Source organism: Harpegnathos saltator, unplaced genomic scaffold, assembly GCF_003227715.2.
Source record: "Harpegnathos saltator strain DR-91 unplaced genomic scaffold, Hsal_v8.6 scaffold100, whole genome shotgun sequence".
Taxonomy (NCBI): Eukaryota; Metazoa; Arthropoda; class Insecta; order Hymenoptera; family Formicidae; genus Harpegnathos; species Harpegnathos saltator.
This window is the reverse complement of record NW_020229874.1, coordinates 297,562-311,649: the sequence shown is the minus strand read 5'-3', so window position 1 is coordinate 311,649 and position 14,088 is coordinate 297,562. Positions and strand designations below refer to the sequence as shown.

Below are 14,088 nucleotides of genomic sequence, written 5' to 3'. Positions count from 1 at the left end.
GACCGCGGAGCGTAAATTTTCCCGGAAAATGCTTCCGCGTCGAATGACGCAACTCCGCCGTGTAATCGCCGTATACGTACTTATATGCACGCACGCACGCATGTACAAAGTGAAGAGGTCTTTTTGCGCGAAAAATCGCGAAACCGCCGTCCCGCAATCCGCCTCTTCGCGCAGCTGTCCCGTCGTCCTGTCGTCGCGCAAAAAGGATCGCGGGAGAAAGAGTCGCCGAGAGAGAGAGTGAGAGAGAGAGAGAGAGAGAGAGAGAGAGAGTGAGAGAGAGAGAGAGAGAGAGGGAGAGAGAGAGAGAGGAGGCTTCGGGAAGGCTTCGCGAATTGCGCAAGTTAATTTACCTACTGCCGGCGTATTAATCAACCGCGGCCCGTAGGCATGAGTAGCAAAGCGCGTTCGTTTGAGCTCGGCGGATTTATAGTTTCTAAAGTGCGAAAGCCCGCGTAGCGAGTCGACGCGCGAGGATCTCTCCTCGCAGGATCGTAGTAAAAGTACCGGGCAAACGGCTGATTGGCTCGATCGTCCGGCGAGAATGACGGCGGAGGAAGACGACGAAAACGACAATAACGACGACGGGGGCAGTATACATACAACGTGCGACGCCGTGGCCGTGGCAAGAAAAGCCTGTCGCGAATGCGTCGTCATTTAGGAGTCCCCCCGAAGTATCATGCGCGAGATGCGGTCGTATAAATATCCACCGTAAATGTCCGTTTGTTCATGCACGTACGAGAACGCAGGAGAAAGATGGAAAAAGGGGGGGAGAGAGAGAGAGAGAGAGAGAGAGAGAGAGAGAGGGAGAGAGAGAGCAGCGGGGTTATTAATCATTAAGGATGCCGCGGGCGATATGTACATGCACGCACCGTATATACGTGTGTGTACGCGCAAATGTACAATAATTGCGTGTACACACGACGGCGACGTGTACGCGAATATAACGGTAAAGGTGTAAAGGTGCGCACGACCGACAGAAATCCCGAAAGGATACGTACAAACACGCGTGTCGCGAGCGCGGCATGAGTTTTCGTTTCATGGTCATGGGGAGATAATCCTTCTCTCTGTCACTTCTCATCTGTCTTTCTGTCCCACCGGCTAATTGAGTTGCCCGGTCCCGGCGAGATCTCCGTCACGTTTGTCCCGTCCCTTCCTGTCTTGTCTTTTTTCGTCTCACCACGGGGGTGGACGTAGGGAGAGGGGGGAGAAATCGAGTCGTCATCATCGTCGTCGTCGTCGTCGTCGTCGTCGTCATTATCGTCGTCATCGTCGTCATCGTCGTCTCTCAAAGGCAAAGTGCTTTGATCGCACGAAATTCGATTTCGTCAGCCAACCATCTGTACGGAGAGGCGGCCTGTTACACCTGTTGCGCTGTCCGGTTGCTCTTTCCCGCAAGGCGTTACGCACACCTTGGGATGATCCGACGGTCGTGTGACAATCTCCTAGCCGAATCTGTCGAAAGCAGCGTCTTCTTCCGCGTTCGCCGTCTTCGCAGCGTCAGCGTACAGCGTCGTGTGTCTCGTTCATTACCGCACATCTCCGCGCTAATTACGCTTGCTCGGCTCAATGGCTATTACACGTGTCACATGCTGCGCACGGAAGACGGATAAGAGGGACGGCTAATCCGTTCACGTCATCATTCAAATGTCCCCCCCCCCCCCCGCTCGTCTCGCGCTTGTATCGACGCGACCGCGTGTACCGTCGGCGTCGAGATAGACGGATGATGGAACGAATCCAACCCGCAAATAACCGGAGAATGTCCTAAAAATGTGTCCAGCCGTCTGCAAGAAGGGCTGCCATCCGGTGCACGGCTACTGCGAGGTCAGCTACGAGTGCAAGTGTCGGCACGGCTGGCGTGGCGACCTGTGCGACCAGTGCACGCCTTACCCAGGTTGCAAGCACGGCTACTGCAACGGCTCGAGCTGGCAGTGCATCTGCGACACCAACTGGGGCGGCATACTCTGCGACCAAGACCTCAACTACTGCGGCACCCACGAGCCTTGCCAAAACGGTGGCACGTGCCTCAACACCGCGCCGGATCACTACCTGTGCACGTGCCCGGACGGTTTCTCCGGGCCAACCTGCGAGAAGATCGACAACCCGTGCGCCACCAATCCCTGCCTGAACGGCGCGACCTGTCACGAGCACGGGGAGAACGCGCAGTGCGTGTGCGCTGCGGGTTTCACCGGGCCCAGCTGCGCGACCGACATCGACGAGTGCGCCTCGCAACCCTGTCAAAACAATGGCACTTGCGTGGACGGCAAGAACAGCTTCGTGTGCAACTGCCCGTCATCCTGGCAAGGCACGCTCTGCCAGTTTGACGTGGACGAGTGCGCGCTCAAGGACCCACCTTGCAAGAACTCGCTCACTTGCTCCAACTTGGCCGGCGACTACAGGTTAGTATCATCCAACACTTTGTCACACTTGCTCGTACCTCTTCGATTTCGAACAGATTGTGACAACAGGTTACTTCGGAACACGATTTACGAAATTAATCTCCTCTTTTCTCTTCTGTAACGTATAAATTGCATCTGTCGGCCAATGATACGATCGAATACAATCGTCGAATATCTTCATCGTTTTTACATACTCAGAATACATATGCGACACATATTTGTATGAAATAGCGCGCGCACGGGTATTCCTTTTTACCGCCAGTTGTGATTCCATCACAAGCATCTCACGATCTCTCGACGCGTTTGCAGCTGCCGGTGCCGAAGCGGCTTCACCGGCAAGAATTGTACAAGGAACATCGACGATTGCATCGGCCAGTGCCAGCACGGCGCGCTCTGCATCGACCTGGTGAACGATTACCACTGCAGCTGCACCGCCGGTTACTCCGGCAAGAACTGCGACGTCGACATCAACGAGTGCGCGTCCAAGCCGTGTCAGAACGGAGGCGAGTGTCGGGACCTGGTGAACTCGTACAAGTGCGTGTGTCCGGTCGGCTTTACCGGCTACCAATGTGAGATCGACCGCGACCATTGCAGCCCGAATCCGTGCCGGAACTCGGCGCCGTGCTTCAACACGCAGACCGACTACTACTGTCACTGTCCCGAGCAATGGCAAGGCAAGAACTGCTCGGAACCGGCCGTACACAACCCCGAGTACGGCGTGACGGACGAGCAATTCGGCTGCGGCAGTGAGAGCACGCCGTGCGGCGGTCGAGGCCGTTGCAGCGGTGGAAGATGCATCTGCGACCCGGGTTACACCGGCATGCATTGCCACGAGAACATCAACGACTGTCACAGCAACCCCTGCCTGAACGGCGGCACCTGCGTCGATCTGGTGAACTCTTTTCAGTGTATCTGCAGAGAAGGCTGGAGCGGGGATCTCTGTGATCAAGGTAAGAGCCGCTAGCAGAGAGCTGCTTCCTTGCTGTCTTTCTTGCCTTGCACTTTTCACGTTGGGTGTGTTTGTTGTAGCTCAACGATCGACAACAAAGGCATATTGTCTATTGTGTCAGAAGATTATCTCTCTCTCTCTCTCTCTCTCTCTTTCTCTTTCTCTCTTTCTCTCTTTCTCTCTCTCTCTCTCTCTCTCTCTCTCTCTTTCAGACGTGGACGAGTGCATGACGAAACCTTGTCGCAACAACGGCACCTGCATGGACGGCGTGGCGGACTTCAAGTGCTTGTGTCGCGGCGGCTGGAAGGGCAAGACCTGCGCACTGCGCGGCGGTCACTGCGAGCCGGGCACTTGCCGGAACGGTGGCACCTGTCAGGATCGCGGAGATGGCTTCGCGTGTCACTGCCCAGTCGGCTGGGAGGGAGCAGCCTGCCACATCGCGTCGCCGGCGTGCGCGAGCAACCCTTGCGAGAATGGAGCGACCTGCGTGAACACCGCGGACGGCAACTACCGTTGCGTCTGTCGTGAGGGCTTCGAAGGGCCGAACTGCCGGCGTAATGTCGACGATTGTCAACCGCTGCCCTGCCTGAACGGCGGCAAATGCGTCGACGGCGTCAACTGGTTCAGATGCGAGTGCGCGCCCGGCTTCACCGGCCCGGACTGTCGCATCAACGTGAACGAATGCGCGAGCGGCCCGTGTTCGGCCGGGTCTACCTGTGTCGACGGTATCGCGAGTTATTCCTGCATCTGTCCACCTGGCAGAACTGGCATACGATGCGAAATCAGGACCGCCGGCGGGCCTGGCTGCATGGCCGCCACGTGGGATGACGATTGCAACGTGTGCGAGTGTCGAAACGGCAAGAATCAATGCAGCAACGTCTGGTGCGGTCCGGGTAACTGCCTCAACGGTACCTCCTGCTTAGCCCACGAGGTATGCGTTCCTAGTCCGGGCGAGAGCTGCTTGGCACCGCCGTGTCCGGCATGGGGTGAGTGCCGGCCCATCGAAACCGGCAGGAGAGTGGGACCACCGGCGTTACCGGCTCCTCCATCTTGCTGGCCAGGGCAGTCCACACCAGGACCAACCTGCTCGAGACTCACTATACTGCTGAGGAGGGACACCCTGGCGGCCGGTACGTCGGTGGAGCTACTGTGTCGTCGTCTGAGAAGACTCCTCGCTGATCCGCGTAGACCGCAGTCGGTGGTGCTGCTCTGCGATCTGAAACCCGGCGACAACGACACGGTAGAAGTGACCATCTTCTCCGAGGCGGCAGCCGATGCAGCGAGAGACCTCGGCGAAGCCCTCAGCCGTCCACTGGCAAGACCTCTCGCTCTGGCCTCCGTGTTGGAGGTCAAAGTGGAGACGGCTTTGCTCAGCGAGCCCAACTCGTCGGGTGCGAGCAACGCCGGTAGCTACGTGGCCGTTCTCGGCGGCGCTCTAGCGGCGATACTGGTGTTGGTGCTGTTCGGTGGCCTCTGGTACCTCAAATCCGTCAGGCACAGATCCAGTCTGACGGCGACCACCAGCAGCGAGACTTCGTTACACCGACATCGCGGCGATCTGGATGAGAAGTCGAATAATCTTCAGAACGAGGAAAATCTGAGGAGATACGCGAATCCATTGAAGGATCAAGACTCCAGCGAGCCCAGAGTATCGGTCGTGAGACCGTTGTCGGGTCCTTCGCTCGGCAGTCTGACCGCCACCGAGGAAAGCCTGGAGATGGTGTCCGAGGAAGGTAGACACCGCTTGCCGCCGCTCTACAAGCCACCCAGCGCCGAAGCTAGGAACAACACGGCTAGTTTCAGTTACGAGGAGGGCGCACACAAGCCCTACAGCAAGCCTAGACTGCAGGAGCCGTCGTATCCGCATCAGCAACCGGGTACCAGCCAGACCCCATCGGGACCGCATCAAGTGCTGACGGTGCATGTGTGATCGAGTGTTTGAACCGTCCAAGTGGAAACAGTTCCGAGGTTCCGCATGTTCCCCGACGCATGTTCCCCGAGGATTCTCCCGGATTTCTCCCGGCCGGGGGGGGGGGGGGAAACATACGGAGCGTGGGGACCGCGCAACGGGGCGGGGATTCTTCTAGAGCGAGGAAGATCTTTCTGAGGACGTAAGAGATATAACGCTAGAGACGGAGAGTAGATCTACGATACGCCCGAGACTGAGAGGTTTACCTGGACAATTTGATTCTTATGTGATAACGGAAACCGCGACCCGTTTCGATTTCGGGATAACTCCCCGGTAAGTTTGCTCCCCACTGAGATTATCCCTCCGCGGTGGTCGAGACAGCGTGTAGACTATACTAGGGACGAACGAGGGACGAAGAGAGAAAGAAGAATGCGCGACTTGAATCTCTCTCTGCTCCTAAAAGAATCTGCTACTTACTATGCAGTATAACGCTCTGTGAATGCTTCTTCGATTGCGAAGCGAAAAAATGTTCATTGTCTTCGTATTACGATCGGTTTATACGGTTATTCGTTTCCTCTTCGGTCAACGTCGGCCAACGCTTGATCTTCTTGATTAATTATTATAATGATAATTGATTAATAATTCGCGACATGGCGCGAACCTCCAGCTTGTAAATTTAGAAGGTCGCGCGCGCAAAGAAGTCGTTTTCTCTCTCATTGTCCCCCCCCTCCCCCCTCCCCCCCGCCATTCGGTCCTCCCTCTGCGCACTCTTGCGATATGACAATAAACAATCGATAATTATAAATAATTTTAATGAAAAATGACCAGTTGTTATATCGTTGTACATATGTACATAGCTCGTACTTATTAATGTCGCTAAGTCTGTATCTCCTGCTCCATCCTGCCCTTCTTATCCTTCACAGCGTCGCCATCCTTAAGTTAGTCTTAATGTCATATTCGTTTTGTGCTCGATCTTGTACTCGTTTAATGTGCCCGTTTTCACTGTACTCTGCGTTCTTTGCCGCTATCGTCGAAGTTTTCGTCGCACAGGTGACACCGCGACAAATACGAGATGTATGTACGTTAGTCGCGTGACAACATACAATTGTCGAAATGAAGCTGCGCTTCGTTAAAGTGGCCGAAAAAACCGATCGCGGGAGTAAGATCGCGAAAACGCATGATATTATATAACGTGTGTAAATAAATCGGGCAAAGGAAGTCTATTTTTTTTTTTCTTTCTTCTTTTTATTTTATTTTATTTTTTCTTTCTTACTAGACGCGTTGCATTCACGATCGTCGTTACTGTTAACATTGCGCAGTGTATCGTTCGATATCGCATATACGCGAAGGTATATTTTGTATTATATATATAATGTTGGGCTTCGAACGTTCCTTCAGACGATATTATTGTGATACTCATAGAAGAAGAAATGCCGTGGCGTAGGCGTTGACTATGGCACTATTTGCGTGTTCGTCCACTTTCAGCGCTCGATCGAATTTTACTTTCGCGAGGACACGGCACGCGATGAAAGATATCACCACTGCGAGAGGATCTTGCGATCTTGTCCTTTTCAACACGGCGAGAAAACAGCCGGATAACACTTACTTAGTCCGCGTTATTCCGCGTGTCTCGTGCACAAACTATATACACGCCGTTAAGATTTACAACGAACATGAAAGCGACATGGAGTTATTCGTCGTAACTTCAACAACGTCTTTAAATGCAGAAATTCAGTCCAGACGTAAGTTAAAACGTGTCTAAATTTTATTGTCGATTAATTTGTTCTCGCATGAATAAAGTGTTGCTTTAACTTTTGGTTTTTTTTTTTTCTTCATTTACGTTATACGGAATTGTGTGGCATACATAAACACGTGTAAACACATGTCAAATTGTTGTTGCAAATATTACATTAACGGCGTGAATAACGATTTAGAAGATGCGCCTGAACGCAAAAGTGAAGCCGAACGATGCGCAAAGTGACGCTATATCGCATCGTGGAACGATGTAAATAAATTCACGTACGCATGTTACATCCGAATCGTTCTCATCCAACCCTCCCCCTCCCCCCCTTCCCAGTCATTGTCGACCCCTTTGTCTTTATATGATGTGCAATTTATCTTCTCTTCTTCTTTGTCGCGTTGTTTTTAAAAACGTTTCTCACCAAGCGATAAACGCTCGCGTTAAACGCATGTAAACTAGTTTAAACGCTATGGAGAAGCGTAGCTCGCCTTAGATAGGTGTACGTTTGTAGGTTTACAGCAAGAAGGAACAAATCTCCGTATGAAACAAATACTTTTTTATATTTTATAGAGAAAATTATATATTGTAATGTACGAATACGCGCGCGTAGAGAGAAGCGAGAGAGATTTGGTAAAAATATATATATATATATATATAAATATATAAATATAGATATATTATATATTATATATATTATTTTATATTATATATATATATTATGTTATATTTTTTATTTTATATCATCTCGTATATTAAAATTCGTGGATCACAAGCAATAGTTCGTATATTCTTCTATGAGTTTCTTCCTCAGCTCTCACCCTCTCTCTCTCTCTCTCTCTCTCTCTCTCTCTCTCTCGCTCTCTCTCTCTCCCCCTCTCTCTGTCTGTCTGTCCGTCTCCGTCTCCGTCTCTTTCGGCGCGCGCGCTTTCGTTCAATCTCGTCGACGAGTATAGATAGATTATACGAATCGTACCTACGAATAACAATCGAACTAATGCTTCTGGTCTGATCGACGATAGATAGTGGATACCCGCGCGTTGTGATCACCCGTGTCCGACATCGAAAAGTGTGCGAATGAGTGCGTGTACATAATGCTCCTTCCCACCAGTCCTCCCGCCCACCCACTCTCATCCTCTCTCATCCTCTCTTCTTTCCTGTCCCGCATAGGTTTAAGACACACGATGGAAGGTTTCAATAAAAAGTACAACCCTTCGACGTAAGAAAACGGTGTTCAGGCGATTTATTGTTGCACCCGTTGCCCGTGGCCCGAGCCGAGCACCGAGGACGAGAACGGTGTGCTCGGCGCGCCGATTTCTCAATGGCCCGTCGCGATTGTTTCATTAGGGATAATGCCGGCAGGACGATTACCACATCGCGAGGCGCGTCTCAGATTAACAAAGAGATGGCCTCCCGGTGAGGCCATCTCATTGCCGCGACGCGACAACGGCACCGCTGTGTGTGAATGAACGTTCCGCCGAAATTACAATACAATGGCCCAGAAGAGCCACTTGACAGATCGCCGGTGGATGAATCACACCCCGCGACGGACGCGACTGTCCGGCCCGTGTGAAACGCGATATGTGTGACCGCCGATCGGCGACGTCCTCGTAACGTCCTCGTTACCCACGGACCGACGGACAGTCCCTTTCCAGCGCTTTCTTCAACGTATATATTGTATATCATAATCGTTGACCGGGCTACATCGATTTAGGTCGCTCGAAATTTGGGTCGCGTGCCGCGAACGCGATAATGATAATTTTTTTCGGGCACTTCCGGTGGTCGTAGAAATTCGCGTAAGATGTTATTTCCTTCTGGTTTGGATTTCCGTCGTCGCCGTCGTCGTCGTCGTCGTCGTCGTCGTCGTCGTCGTCGTCGTCGTCGTCAATTCGCATTCGCAAGCGGCGATTGTTTCGCTCCCGACAGTGGGGCGATCGTCTCTCCTTCAAGCGAATATTTTGCATTTGGTGCATAAATTCACGGTTGGCTTCGCGCGACTGCTGCAAATGCAAAAGTCGCGTTGTTTATTTCTTGTACATTTATTTTCTCATATATGTTTTGTATATTTTCGAATAATCCCCACACCAGGTTTTCTTCAATGGAAACGTAAATCGATATATTTACGCAAACTTCACTCAAACGATGGAAGACATCGAGAATGTTGTCGAAGCTTTGGATTATTCACACGTGGACATATGGGAGGACTATGATAATTATGATGTCTATACGGAAGAGGAAGAAGAAGAGGAATTGAGAGCAACCGACAAAATTGACGTAGCAACAAAAGCAGTGACGAAAGTCGGAGAGGTGGACATATTGGCGATCAAGGTTGAAGAAGAGGAGGAGAAACCATGTCGTCCGATTGGTGTAATTTGAGTTTAAAACGCTTTAGAACATTCAAACACGATATTCCTCTTACTCTTTCATCTTACTCTTCTTCTTCTTCCAAGTCTTCGATCGGTATATTCCACAATCCTTGATGAGAAAGCACATTGCAAAATCAAGCTGCATGGAATGCGAAATATAAATCTCTTGGATCTTGGTGTTTCGCTCACATTTCATTTTCATTGGTCTACGCGATCTACACGATCGACGCTAGGTAGATCAGCAGGCAAGTGGTCACCACCGAATCCGAGGAAACGTTGATCACGCCGGAGGAAGTCTCCGTTGCGAGCGAGGAGACGACCACCGAGAGCTCGGTCCATCCGTGCCTTCGCGATATAGACATCAGCGATTCCCAGCTGAAACTGGAGAATCCCTACACGGTGTACCAGATCCCACCTGACCCCGGGTTGATACCAGCCTTCTGGACGTTGTACGAGCCCCCTCCAATCTACCAGGACGACTACGGACGGAAATATCACGACGCGGCGAAGCGCACCGGCTCGAGGCCGATCGAATCGTTGAGGCACATGCTCGTGACCGACGAGGTGAACCTGCGCTACTACGGACTCGAGCCGCGAGCAATGAGATCAATTTGCGAGGGCTTGACGGGCAACACCTTCGTGCGAAAAGTGGATCTCAAGGTGCGATAAACGACAAACGTGTAGAGACCCGTGTAGAAACAAAGTTGTGTTTGTTCAGCCTGTTCAGATTTTCGATGGTTCAATCATCAGCTTAACTTTCCTGCGATCAACGACAATCAACGGCAATCAACGACAATCAACGCAGCGACGTGATTAACACACGTCGATCGGCACTTCGAACGTGTTCTCTTTTTGCTTTCTCTTCTCATCGATTGCTCATGCATGCATGATCGTTGCAGGACAACAAGCTGTCCGAGGAAGCGTGCGGGCACTTGAACAGGCTCCTGCTGGAGAACAACGCGATCATCAGTTTATCGCTGTCGGCGTGTCGAATAGGCACGAACGGCGCGAAGAAGTTGCGCAAGGCGATATCGATGAATACGACGCTGAAGGTACTCGATCTTGGCGACTGCGACATCGGGAATGAAGGTTTCGAGCATATTGCGTCCGCCTTATCCGACAATCCAGCTCTCGAGAGCGTTAATCTATCGGGCAATTGTTTGAACGAATCGTGTTCGGAAGATCTGCGGAACTTGCTGTCGAATATGGAGACGTTAAAGCACCTGGACCTGTCCTGGAACTCCTTACATAGCGTCGAGACTTGGAAAGCTCTGACAGATGGACTCGGGAAGAACGAGACGCTGCTTTCCCTGGACTTGTCCTGGAACGGACTTGGATCGGCGTGCGTGCCTTACCTGTGCCAATTGCTGTTGCAGTCGCGGAGCATCGAAAAGCTCAATCTCAATCGTAAGCTTGTTTGCTCCATCTCGTGTATATCCGACTGTATTCTTTTCTTTCTTTTCTTTCTTCTTCTTGTATGATATCAAGATGTGAGCAGAAAAAGATATATATATATATATATATATATATATATAGAGAGAGAGAGAGAGAGAGAGAGAGAGAGAGAAGGCTGTACATATTAGATATCTAATATAGATATCCTTTAAATACTGCTGGTTATTAATAAGGTCGGTTGAAGTAAACCGGTCGGTCACGCGGTAAAAAAAAAACCTTAAAATACAGAGCGCTCTCTCGGCTCTCCCCTTACATCTTTTTCGCGTTCGGCAGGAAATGGTTTCACAGAGAAAGACGCTGTGCACATCGCGACAGCTCTAGCCAAAAATAACACGCTTCAAGAACTACATCTGGGCAACAATCCTTTAAAGGCACAAGGTGCTTTGGTTCTGGTTCACGCGATCACATCGCCCGATGTAGCTTTACGCCTTCTGGACTTGGAAAACGTTTGGGCGAATAAGGATATCCTGCGAGAATTGGAGATGATCGAGAAGCTCAGACCGGGAGTCGTAGTCAAACTGGGCGGTATTCTGAGCAATTACCAGCTCGCTGGGCCGAATGAGAAAAAAATACTTCTGGAAAGAGCGAACTACGAGGCGATGATGCCGAAAAGGAAGAAGCAACGCCGAGACTTCGGGCAGTTTGTGATATCATTGTTAGATAAAGAGATTTCGCGACGTATGTGTAACGATTCTTTCAGTGTTTACTCTGTTTTCTCCAGAATCATGAGAGGAATAATCTAACTATTAATTAGGTACTACACGAGAAAGATTCAAGCACCTGTTTTCTTTCTTGTAGCACGATTCATAGCACTGGTAAAGAAATTTAGGCTGAAACTCTCGAAAACACTCGTCGAAGAAATTATGAATGTGTTCGAAGGGACGAGAAAGAATACTGTCGATCAAGGTCTACTAAAATCGTTTTATCTGAAAGAATATCCGGCAACAAGACCACCAACGCAGAAGAAAAGAAAAGGTATCAAATGGATGGAAGAGGACGGGAATTAGCGAATATACAAAATTAATGTGGAGAAACAAAAGGAAATAAACCGAAGAGAGTATATGTGTAACAATACTCAGTTTACCTTACTTTAACGATTCTTTTAATGTGTAAATTGTTAAACTTCAGAAAATAATAAAGATATACATTGAAATATGTTAAAAAATTACAAGAGTCAATTGCAAAATTTATTATTATCTAATGATGAAGGAACCTTTGTTGTAGTTTAGCAAATGGAGAGATTCCAAATATATGTATGCAAATAAATACGAAATAGCTTCTTAGGTATCTTCTTTAGTATCTCTGCTGTCATGTCTTACTTTTATAATGCAAATTGCAATATTAAATTTTTGCTGAAATACTTTAAACATTGCGCATTTAATGAAGCAAGAAGTACTGGTCGTAGCAGACTCGTGCATTTAATTTAATTTAATCTATATAGAATATTCTCGCTGCAATATCATCCACGATCCAGTTGATACCATCCACCAGATCCTCACCCGTCACAGCAGAGCACTTGTAAATTTGCCAATGATGCGTCTTTATACTAGGTAACTCCAAAATTTCTGCTATATCAGATGCAGATAATGCACCAGGCATATCCTGTTTATTAGCAAACACAAGGAGACTTGCACCCTCTAATCTCTCCTCTTGCAACAGCTTGTACAACTCTGTTTTGCAATCATCCAGTCTTCTTCTGTCTGCACTGTCTATTACCCAAACGAGCCCATCTGTTGACTCAAAATAGTTTCTCCAATATGAACGTAACGATTTTTGTCCACCCACGTCCCATATGTTGAGCTTGTAACCTCGATGTTCCAATGTTTTGATATTGAAGCCAAGAGTTGGTGATATAGTATCTATCGGTTCCCCATTAAGTCTCTTCAACACTGTCGTTTTGCCTGCATTATCCAAGCCCCTGAAACAGTTAAAATCCAATGCTGATATTCAATAATGGAATATGAAATATCTTCTAAGAGAAGTAATAACATGTGTGTGTATGTGTGCGATAATTACTTCTAAATGTCACTGTAACAATGTTAAATCACTTAATCACAAATTTGATTAGTGAAGAATTTATTAACCTGTGAACATAAAAATTAACCACAAACTGAATATATAAAATATATACACAAACGTATATACGTACAGCATCAGAATCCGCATCTCCTTCTCTTTTTGTTTCAATTTTTTCAATACGGTTAACAAGCCCATTATCTGTCGTCTGATACTTTACAACATTCAGAGCATTGACGGATAAATATTTGACGAAGATGTTTCTAACCTTTATGTGCAGGTGATAAAAAATTATTGACGATGAATCGCAATATTCGATTCTTTTTTATTCCTCAATAGCATAATTTATTGGCAAAATCGCAAGAACTTCATATTCTAGTTAATAAATACAAACAAGAGTTCGAAAGTTTATACGATCAGAGAGAAACATTCATTCATTCAATATATGTCTCTGAAGGGCTACAGCACAGACTTCTGTATAACGCATAATACACAACGCATAAGAGAATCAACCAATCAGAGTTCTTCATTTCTGTCCTGAGGAGGGAAATGAAGAAAACTAATTGGTTTATTCTCTTATGCGTTGTGTATTATGTGTTATGCAAAAGCCTGTGCTCTTGCCCGAAGCCTGGTCTACAATACGTGTTGTAAGCTGTAAACCGTAAGAACTGACCAATTACAGCAGATTATTTTTGTAATAATCGACTGTGATTCGCCAATTCTTAGGGCAAGAGCACAGGCTTTTGCATAACACGTAACACATAACAGATAAACCAATTAGTTTTCTTCATTTCCCTCCTCAGGACAGAAATGAAGAACTCTGATTGGTTGATTCTCTTATGCGTTGTGTATTGTGCGTTATGCAGAAGTCTGTCTGTGCTCTGGCCCTTACGGCTTACAACTTACGACATGTATTGTAGACCAGGTCTCAGCAGAGTTATTATACTCCTTCTCTTACGCCAATCACAACGATTTTGGAAATAAAACAACAGGGATAACGCGTACGAAGTCCCCAAGATCAAAAATATACGTAGTTACGGGAACCGCATCCAACCGCCGCGGAGGCGAACAAAAGACTTTTCAATTCAATAAATGGCTCTGGGCAAAATAGGGTACTGCTCCAACGCCACTCTCAACCAAAGACTTTTATCAGAGAGAAACTTGAGAGAAAGTGGCCAATACAGCATTTTCTGCGACACCGACTTTCCGCACTGGGAAAGGACGCCATCTGCATTCATTTTGAGAAGGGAACTACGATG

At 48.5% G+C, this 14,088-nt stretch overlaps 3 protein-coding genes across 3 annotated transcripts in view; 2 read left to right on the top strand and 1 right to left on the bottom strand.

Annotated features, from left to right (window-relative positions):
• Ser (protein serrate) overlaps positions 1-5,382 on the top strand; it is a 42,546-nt gene extending 37,164 nt beyond the window's left edge. Inside the window, exons 4-6 of the mRNA XM_011140746.2 lie at positions 1,778-2,396; positions 2,706-3,346; positions 3,558-5,382. Coding sequence (XP_011139048.1) covers positions 1,778-2,396; positions 2,706-3,346; positions 3,558-5,275 — 2,978 coding nt within the window. The 3' untranslated portion in view covers positions 5,276-5,382. The remainder of the gene's footprint in view (positions 1-1,777; positions 2,397-2,705; positions 3,347-3,557) is intronic.
• Positions 5,383-9,558: 4,176 nt separating this feature from the next.
• Positions 9,559-11,906, top strand: LOC105182975 (leucine-rich repeat-containing protein 74B). The gene is made up of 3 exons (XM_025298098.1): positions 9,559-10,765; positions 11,087-11,491; positions 11,612-11,906. The coding sequence occupies exons 1-3, from the start codon at positions 10,393-10,395 to the stop codon at positions 11,818-11,820; spliced, it is 987 nt and encodes a 328-aa protein (XP_025153883.1). The 5' UTR covers positions 9,559-10,392; the 3' UTR covers positions 11,821-11,906.
• Positions 11,902-13,354, bottom strand: Arl2 (ADP ribosylation factor-like 2). Its single transcript, XM_011140748.3, has 2 exons — positions 12,963-13,354; positions 11,902-12,731 (listed from the first exon to the last, which is right to left on the bottom strand). Exons 1-2 carry the CDS (start codon positions 13,025-13,027, stop codon positions 12,242-12,244), a joined length of 555 nt encoding a protein of 184 aa, XP_011139050.1. The 5' UTR covers positions 13,028-13,354; the 3' UTR covers positions 11,902-12,241.
• Between the last annotated feature and the right edge of the window lie 734 nt (positions 13,355-14,088).

Bases quoted from the DNA above. Each gene is read 5' to 3' on its own strand.
- LOC105182975 (XM_025298098.1), top strand. From the start codon at position 10,393: ATGAATACGACGCTGAAGGTACTCGATCTTGGCGACTGCGACATCGGG. The intron at 10,766-11,086 runs GTAAGCTTGTTT...CGCGTTCGGCAG, and splicing joins CGAAAAGCTCAATCTCAATC to GAAATGGTTTCACAGAGAAA. The intron at 11,492-11,611 runs GTATGTGTAACG...TCTTTCTTGTAG, and splicing joins AGATAAAGAGATTTCGCGAC to CACGATTCATAGCACTGGTA.
- Arl2 (XM_011140748.3), bottom strand. From the start codon at position 13,027: ATGGGCTTGTTAACCGTATTGAAAAAATTGAAACAAAAAGAGAAGGAG. The intron at 12,732-12,962 runs GTACGTATATAC...TAACTGTTTCAG, and splicing joins GAGATGCGGATTCTGATGCT to GGGCTTGGATAATGCAGGCA.